At 49.6% G+C, this 9123-nt stretch overlaps 4 protein-coding genes across 4 annotated transcripts; 1 reads left to right on the forward strand and 3 right to left on the reverse strand.

The window, feature by feature from the left end:
• Positions 1–162: 162 nt before the first annotated feature.
• Positions 163–1603, reverse strand: N7503_003534 (pyridoxal phosphate-dependent aminotransferase; the record flags this gene model as incomplete). Its single annotated transcript, XM_057063081.1, has 4 exons — positions 163–609; positions 687–1099; positions 1148–1352; positions 1400–1603. 4 exons carry the CDS (start codon positions 1601–1603, stop codon positions 163–165), a joined length of 1269 nt encoding a protein of 422 aa, XP_056923996.1.
• Positions 1604–2047: 444 nt separating this feature from the next.
• N7503_003535 (4-hydroxybenzoate octaprenyltransferase) lies at positions 2048–3109 on the forward strand (the record flags this gene model as incomplete). Its single annotated transcript, XM_057063082.1, has 1 exon — positions 2048–3109. One exon carries the CDS (start codon positions 2048–2050, stop codon positions 3107–3109), a length of 1062 nt encoding a protein of 353 aa, XP_056923997.1.
• A 706-nt stretch (positions 3110–3815) lies between these two features.
• On the reverse strand, positions 3816–6094 carry N7503_003536 (thioester reductase domain-containing protein; the record flags this gene model as incomplete). The annotated part of the gene is made up of 2 exons (XM_057063083.1): positions 5734–6094; positions 3816–5678 (listed from the first exon to the last, which is right to left on the reverse strand). Exons 1-2 carry the CDS (start codon positions 6073–6075, stop codon positions 3816–3818), a joined length of 2205 nt encoding a protein of 734 aa, XP_056923998.1. The 5' UTR covers positions 6076–6094.
• An 878-nt stretch (positions 6095–6972) lies between these two features.
• N7503_003537 (uncharacterized protein) lies at positions 6973–8204 on the reverse strand (the record flags this gene model as incomplete). The annotated part of the gene is made up of 4 exons (XM_057063084.1): positions 6973–7357; positions 7423–7540; positions 7594–7972; positions 8034–8204. The coding sequence occupies 4 exons, from the start codon at positions 8202–8204 to the stop codon at positions 6973–6975; spliced, it is 1053 nt and encodes a 350-aa protein (XP_056923999.1).
• Between the last annotated feature and the right edge of the window lie 919 nt (positions 8205–9123).

Raw genomic sequence — 9123 nt, forward strand, 5'->3', positions numbered from 1 at the left:
ATCCACCCAGGTGGTCCTTCGTAATTATCAACGGCTATTATTTCCGGGACAAGGTAACATGCAGAACAATGTTTCCGACAATCTCTGCAGGGACTTCACTCGCATAGAATAAATTCACTAAAAATATGATTGGTCCGTCTAATCACTATGGCCCCCAAATCCTCATGCCGCCAAACTCCGATATACCTTCTGAATCCTGCCAATTCCTTCCGCTAATTCATCTGCAGTCACGGCAAATGTGACCCGCATCCAACCTTTCAGCCGCTCCGGCATATGATAGGCTTTACCCGGTACCAGCAAAACTCCCGCCTGCATGTAAGCCCGGAAGGCCGTCATCTCCTCTTCCCAGGTATCTGCGTGCGGGGCCAGCCGAGCTAACAAGAATACCGTTGCGTGGCAGGGGAAGTACTCAATCTCCATTGCCTTGAATGCAGTCGTCAGAGTAGTGTAGCTCACCCCCAGTCGGTCCGCACTAAGCGATAACAGCGCAGGTAGCTGCGGTGAAGCAAGGACCTCCTTTGCGAAAACCGTTGACAATGCCGATACATGCACAGATGCCACGAGTCCGACCACGTTGCGCAGGGGTCGGTTACGTGTCACCACGCAGCCCTAAAAGTAGATCAGAGCCTATCTCTTGGCGATCCACTTTATATTGTGAGGAGGGCTGTAGATAAAATAGAACGTACCAAGCGTACGCCACTGGCGGCTAAGTCTTTGCTCATGCTCCAGACGACATGAACACGCTCCGGGTCGCATCCAAACTGGGTCGGGTCAATGCTCAGACAGGAGACAAATGGGTCGGGATCTTGAATATCCGGACTGGTAAAGCTACTGAGTGCAAACACTTCGTCGGAGATAAGGTGGAGATTGCGTTCCTGACAAAACGCAATGCATTTTTCCAGGATGGATCGGGGATACGGTCGACCGAGGGGATTGTGTGGATTTGCCAATACCAGCGCCTTGATCGGACAAGGGGCTGTTTGGTAGGACTCCTCTAGTGCCGTAATGAATGCCTGCCCAAAGGAGTCTTCGAGCAAAGGAACGACCACCCCAATTGGGCGAACCTCCGAGTGTAGTGTAAACAGAGCATCGTATCCACCTAAAATAATTAGATATGAAGGATTTGGGGGCTGGATCAGCCACTTACTCCAGTACGGACATGGAACGAGTACTCCGTCGCCTGGATTACAAATGTTGTAGAGAATAGCGTCGAGACCGGCGGCAGCGCCGGCAGTCACCGCGATATGGTCGGACTCCACGGGTGCATAGGGGCCAAAGCTATTCTGAAAGACAGTGGATATTATTTTGAGTAGTTCTGCGTCACCAAAGAAACCCTTGGGCCAATCCAAATGCTGCCAAGGTCAGCTGTGGGGCACATGTGCGCTGGAGTATGACTTACCTTGGAGCGAAGACTATTCTCGATTGCAGATCTCGCCAGCTGCAGGATTTCTTCCCGGATGAGCCGATTCTCTGCCATCGACAAATCAATTTCATTGTGGCGCTCTGTTGGGTTGAGCAATTGGGGCGGGATGCGGCCAAGAATCTGTGTCAGATTCAGGTTACCACGGGCTGACAGTAGTGTCTGGGGCTTAGACTCGGACATGATGATGATAGCTGAGTCTTCTTTTTGAATATGGGCCAAGTGAAGCAACATGGCACGAGCAAGTTATATGGGCTGACGGGTGATGTCAGTAGCCCGTGTCCATCCATCAGCCCCATATGTCCGTTGATTAACCCGTATCTGGTGGCCATTCCGTTGTATCCACTCCACTGCGTCTCGTATCTGTCAGAATTCTCCAATACGTGGTCTATACCATTGTTGCTAGCTGTAAGATCATATTATATGTATGCAAATGCATGCACATGCACGCCCTAGCTGATTCAGCCTTAAGACAAAGCCCTGCGACATAGGTTCATTAGCATAGCCCTGTCGATGGATTAGAGAGGTGATATAAATTCCGACTTGATATAATCTTTGACGCATTACACTCGCAATTTCCTGCAGTGCGCGTGACACAATTGACCAATCTCTTCTGATCCGCCCATCATGGCTTCCACTACCACCCATCTGCAACATGTCATTACGCCGGACAAGACCACCTTGAAGCTCAATGCAGCTGCTTCTCTCCCCGCGGTCGCTACTCCAGCGAAAAAAGGCGGCCTTCTATCCACCTTGCCCCCTTCCCTAGTCCCATATGCCGAGCTCTTGCGGCTGCACCAGCCCGCGGGAGTATACGCTTCGCTCGTGCCCACATTAATCGGAACCTTTTTGGCAGCCGCATCCCCAATCTTGACCCCATCTTCAATTTCACACGTATCCCCGCTCAGCCTTCTTTCCCTCTCAATCACGCACACTGTGGGCAATACTCTTCTCCGCGGCGCTGCTTGTGCATATAACGATGCGATAGATGCACCATACGACCGTCTTGTTGCGCGTTGCAAATCGCGCCCAGTGGCGCGTGGAGCAGTCACCTCTCTTCAAGCCCATGTTTTTGCACTTTTTGTCTTCGGGCTATGGATCGTCACCTTGTTCACTCTGCCATCGCCCGAAACTGTAGCCACCCCGGCTGCTCTTCTCGTTGCTACGATGGCAATTTACCCCTTCTGCAAGCGGATCACACATTTCCCACAATTGGTACTCGGTATCTCACTCGCATTCGCGCAAGCTATTGGGTACGGATCATTGGGAGTCAGTTTCTCTAACATGGATCTTCCCACGCAAATTGGCCTCGGGTGTCTGTATGTCTCGTATGTTGTACATACGATGATTTATGACACAGTATATGCTCACCAAGATCTGGAAGATGATCTGAAAGCCGGAATCTTGAGTATGGCAGTGCTGTGCCATGGGCGAACAAAGATCGTCCTGAGTGGGTTGGCAACCGTGGAGGTGGGGTTGTTGGCGGCCACGGGATGGACACTAGGGTTCGGGGGATGGTCATATTGGATCGGTGCAGTCGGGGGCACAGCCATGGCTTTGGGTAGCATGGTTAGATTAGTGCAGCTGGACAAACCCAAGGATTGCCGAATGTGGTTTGCGAGGCTGTTGTGGTGGATGGGGGCTTGCGTCGTTGGTGGATTGGCGGGGGAGTATTGGCTCAGAGTTTAAATATTGGTACTTGAAAGATGATCAATGTATATATGAGACTGTTGGTCGTGACAGCTTCTAGATTGCTAACTGTCTTGTTGAATGTGAGACCTGAAGAGTAAGATGGAAAAGTAAATAAAAATCATTCATGTCTGTTGCAGCCTTTTTTCCCTTTCAACTCAGTCATTGTCAGATATTGTAGCCGTTCTTTGCCTCAGGTGTCAATAACAGCTCGCGTAGCTCAGTTGGTAGAGCGCGGCACTAGTAATGCCGAGGTCTTCAGTTCAAATCTGGACGTGAGCAGTTCCTTTTTGTTTTTCACGAATATTGCAAAGTCTTTTCTTTCTTTCTATTTTTCAACTTTATGTTAAGGGTAAGATGGTATAAATGAAGAATGAACAAGGATGGCGAGATATTCAACCTTGGCGATCATAAAGAGTTGAACTCACCTACTAAGGAGGAAACAGCTTTCGCACGGCGGTATGGACGCATCTGGTCTAAGAATTCAATTAACCGGGATCTCGTATCATACTACTTGCAACTGATAGCAGGAACAATGAAACAAAAAAAATTATATTCATTTGAGTACAGTACTTGTATCCATCACTCAACATGAAGAACATGGTATATACAAATAACCTGTAGCGGGCCGTACCCAAAAAGAGTTGACAGAAGTTAAATAAAAGTGGAGATGGACATTTTGTCTCCCAAGTTACATCTCATCAACTCAAGCTTTCACTTCATCCTCCATTAGGGCCAATATCTTCTCCACGGATGGATTGTCATACACAGCCTTGGGCTCCAATAAATCCTTTCCGGGACACCACTTGATGATGTATGCATTTAGGGCGTTAGCCAATTCCGTTACTTGCAGCGAGTCCAGTCCAAAATCGAACAAGTCCGAATCATCCTTAGCCTCTTGCACATCCAGGTTCTCGGCCAATTGGTCATAAATGAGCTTCTTCAGATCGGGAGGACCGGATGGGGCGGACTCGGTCTCTCCGTTCGGCCGCGTCGGCGGGTGTCCGTTCACCACGGGTGGGGCAGCTTCCGGTGTGCGCTCTACGGGCGCAACGATCTGTTGTTGCGGTGCTGAGAATCCAGCTAGCATCTTAGCCAACACAGCCTGCACGGCTTTCTCAACCGCGCCTGGCAGTACCCGGTCCAGCGCTTCTTGAACCCTACGATCCAGGTCATCACTGGCCCCATTGATCTGGGGCTGTGGCTCCTTCTCGACAGCTACCTCCTTCACATGAGGCTTCATTCGCTCATACAACTCCCGGAACTCATCCGCATACAGCTTCAATACTTGGTGCCGCTGCACAGTCCCCTTTCCGGCCACCGGCATCGGTTTCTCGGGCTTAGTCAACATGACAAACCCGCGCATGATGCGCCCATGAGCTGGACAATCGCGATTTGCTTGAAGGATACTAGGCCAAATATCCCTGATAAAGCTCTCCTCCGCCTCTTTGTTGGTGGGATGGTTGTACGGCTCAATCAATACTGAAGCTTGGAACTGGCCCTGTCCGCCCACGACGGCGCCCTTGACCTTGGGGTTTGTGGCAATAACACTCTCCATGGTGATTGGGTTCAGTTTCTCCGCAGTGGTAAACGCAATAATATCATCTGTGCGGGCGCGGAAAACCCACGCTTCTGGCCGAGTGGGGTGCTGCTCGAAAAGATCGCCCATGGCGAATTCAGATCGATCAGGGAAAGTGCGGAAGACGCCTTGGAATGGCTCATATTTTGAATCTAGGTCACGAACAAAGACAAGGTCCGAGAGCCCATCACGATCTTCACGGAAGCTGTGGCCGAGCCAGGGACTGATGGTCAGGTATTGCCAGTCGTCGGGGCTTTCATTGAGCTCCAGTGGGTGCAGCGCAGTCTCGCAGGAGCCCATCATTGTGAGCAGCTTAATGCGGGTAGTGAGTGCGTTACCGACGGGCTCAGGTAAGGCTCCACCCACATAGGCGAGAAACTTGAGGTTTTGGACCATGTTCACGCAGTATTTGTTGTTGTTGTAGCAGTCGACAATGAGGGAGGGGGCCATCACGGCGCCATCGAGGTTGCCATGTAGGAAGACTTCGTTGGCTAGGTCTGCAGTAAGTGGGCCCGGGGGTGGGAGCACACAGGTCACCCCGCCGAAAATGTTGAAGACAAGTGTGAAGGTGAGGCATGCGGCGTGGAATACGGGTAGAGCTAGGAAAAGGCGTTGGCCAGATAGGTAGTTGATCAGTGTAGGTTTTCCTCCCAGGGACGGGATGAGTTGGTGCGCGTCATTGCTGGCAAAAGTGCCGTATGTGACGAAGACCGGCTTGGGGATGCCAGTCGACCCGGAAGTATGCAAAACGCAGAAAGGTTTAGTCTTAGCCTCCTCCCATGTGAGATTGAATGGCATCGGCTTGACCTGGTCTAGGTCCTCAAAAAAGAAATCGACTTCGGGAGTGGAAATCTCCTGCATTGGCCGAGCGGCCAGGATGGAATTGAGAATTGCGGGTGAGCGACTGGGGATTAGGACTGTGTCACATCCGCAATTGTCGAGCAGAGAGAGGTGAGCTTCCAAACTGTTACGTTGGGAGCTGAAAAATGCCTAGATCGATATGTGAGCACTTCTCTCCGGCATGTCCAGAGTAAACTTGGCTTACCATGTGGCCTGCTTTGGCAGCCGCTAAGATAATGATCAGGTACCGAACGTCCAATGGGCCCATGTAGAGCATGGTCTTCGGCATGGACTTCTCCCCCAATTGCTCGCGGATCCACCACGCGCATTTGTTAACAGCTTTGGCAAAGGTGCTGAACGTGATATCTTCAAACCCATCGGCGAGATTTGCGCTCTTGGGCACGGAGACGAACACGCGCTGGGGATCACTTTCCGCAACCTCATCCAACACGGTAGGCATCAGCCGCCGGCCGCAATTGGGAGGAACCTCGATCTTGGGATTTTCGAACACCATTGTTGATGATATGATTATTGACTGATTTACCATAGAATGGCCAATGGCTCTGATATATACGATCTGAACGAATGCATCTCACAGAGCTCCTAGCTTATCATTATGAGCCCACGCTAAATTCCCAGCCCTTCGGGTGACTTTACCTGCGCGTAATGGTATGAACAATACGTGTACAGTTACGGGATTCCGCCCCCATGAGGCGCAATTGAGGGTTCAATAATAAGATTATTTTTCATGGTCATTCCAGCTCCGATAACAATCTGTGGATTTAGTGGGGGCCGGGTCGTCCCGCCAATGAACGCCCTATAATGATCCATGCACCTGGGGTAGGTGGTCCTAGTATACAACAGTGCCTCGGTGGCGTTTCAAGAAATATGGCATGAATCCTAACAATCCTCCGGGCTTGGCGTGCGGCTTACAATCCTTCGGCGGAGTTAACCGACAAGTCACCACGTTTTTTTTGGAGACCGGGATTATGTCCCAATAGAGCCGCCAAGTATTGGTTAAATTTAGTTTGCCGAGACGCTAGCAAGGTGCCCACGTGAATACGTTGTCAGCAATAGATTACTATCAGCCTTGATTGCAACGTCAGCTAAAGCCTAGGGCTTACTATCATGATCAGCCACGAGCTGATAATAGCGGGGTAGAACGATGCACCGGAGTTGAGTCGGACCTTGTATTCGAATTTTCGAATGATGCAGTTCAATCTTCCCGAGCCATTATAGTGTATGTATCCATTTTTTCTACCTTACAAATCAAATATGGTGCTATACCAGACCAGGAACATCGTGGATCACTAAGTATTGTAGAGATGACCCCAAATAATCAGTATTTAGCTTCATGTATATCGATTACAGTCTATGGCGCAGCGAAATCATCAAATATCACATGGAAGGAATATCACTATATACAATTGCTTAAAAAAGCTCCCTAAACAATATCTCTTGGCGCCATTTCCGGTAGAATCCTCTCCAGACTCGTCGACCTATCCACGGCCGCCGTTGAGAACGACTTCTTCGCTGGGTTGGAGCTTCCCTGAGACTTGTTCTCATATGAATTGCCTGAGTTGTTCATTTCATATGTATGTTGAGTCTTGGTTGAGCGAACGCCCAGGTAAGACATCGTCTGCGAAGTCAGATTTGCTATAGGCCCCGCCAGCGGGCGCAGTGCCGGTACGCTGGCGATCATCATAGCAATGTTGCGCTCCATTCCTGCCCACATCAGACCCATGACAGTTGTGTAGGAAACATCGCTGGTTCCGTTCTTGAGACCAAGGCCGGATTCAATGGTGCGAATTGTAGCGAAGACTCCGGTGCTGTATTATAAAGTATGGTCAGCATGTTTATGGAAAGAGAAAAGGGTTGACATTGTTGAACTTACATCACACCAAGTCCCATCAATCCACATAGAACTATTTTGTTACTCCGGCTGACTTGGAGGTCTTTGAAGAGGAAGAAAGGAAGGATGGAGAGGAAATAGTCGGTGACGGCAGACCAGGCTGTGTATGGGATATTAGCCACTGGGAGCTGAGAGTGAATATGGAAATTTTACCTCCTTGGAGTAACACCAGTGCAATCTCTGTTCTGTATGCCCAGCATTTCCCTGGTAGGAACGGGTTCCAAGATTTGTGGGGTGGATCACACTGCCCATAAAGCGAGATAATCACCACGGTATTGACGGCAAATACCAGGAATGCAGTAAGATAGCAAGCCACACGCAGCACATAGTGGCGGGTTCCCTTCAGGATCCGAAGGTAAGACAGACATATAGAGATTTTTGCGAAGCTGAGGGCGTTGATGCAGAAGACCTGTGATAGTAGGTCGTAGTATAAGGCGGAGATTGCATCGTTTTTGTGGATATAGATTAGGTGTCGCCCGAGTCCGTGATTGACAGAGATGTAGTCAAATACTGTTGCAACGAGGGCAAGGACCTTGTTGATGAATGCAAACGTTAGTGTTGGTTAGAGACAGAAACTGGGTAGGAGGCATTACCAGAGCTAGAAGCATCAGAAGGTCGTCCCAGCTCATCTTCGCGTATATACTACGTGCCACCATGCGCAAGCTGACGACGATAACGGCACAGACAAAGGTGACTGTTGTGCCAACCTCCAACCTGTAGCCAATGCTCACATCTGGCGGGACATGTGTTGATGTGGATGTCATTGTAGCAACGGCCGGGTCAATTCCAGCAAGTCAATTAAGCACGGTATAATGCAATAAGAGATGATGAAAAGCAGAAATTGAAATTGATGAAGCAAAAAAGTTTCAAGGGATTGAGTTTTTTTTGCTGATTCCATCAGCCTCGCATTCAACTACCCCTCATGTCGAATATGTTCCAATTGCCTATCTACCATGATGCGGGTCAGGATGCTTATGCCTCCCTGCAGAAACGCCACCTATGCGCCGTGGGGGCCAAACGAAAATATCATCAGGCCAATAGACACGTGCATAATTCAAGGCCTATCGCTCCTGTGAAGCCACAGTGCCATTTGCGCCCCAAGTGTCAAGTGGGAGTGAAGGGCATAGGACTCCGTAGCAGAAGGATTTCACAAGTGAGCGCAATCTCCACCCGAGTGGGGCGCTTATTGTCAATTTTTGTTGGCTGAGGAAAAGGATTGATTAGCGCAAGGTTAGCGTGAAGCCTATATGAATCCAGACCGATGGGTCCTAGCCTCTTAAAGAAGACGGCCCCTCAGCTTCAAGCCACTCAATGATTAGTCTGAGTCAACTAGGCATCCTGCAGGCTGAACTAACTTTGGATACGGAGTCTTTTTCTTTTCTTGGGTCGTACGGTATAGGTTGTAGGTTAATTTCAACATTACCGCCCCCATCCTTCATGCCAATGCCAAGGTCAACCCCGGAGCTTTTTCCAATCTGCATTGAAGATTGTCGATCGGATCATATTTTCGAATTGAAAATTACCAGTGCAAGATTACCGTTTTGTATCGTGTTCAGGTCTCCACACCTGCCGCACCCCGCAGTAAGCACAGGTTGGCCATGGCATGATAATGCTATTAATTGATTCAATTGGAGTTATACCGCAGCTGATTAATTGATGGTAATACGGAGGCTGAAGCAGTGA

The sequence above is a fragment of the Penicillium pulvis genome (assembly GCF_028828015.1).
Source record: "Penicillium pulvis strain IBT 33274 chromosome Unknown contig_1_segment0_segment0, whole genome shotgun sequence".
Classification (NCBI taxonomy): Eukaryota; Fungi; Ascomycota; class Eurotiomycetes; order Eurotiales; family Aspergillaceae; genus Penicillium; species Penicillium pulvis.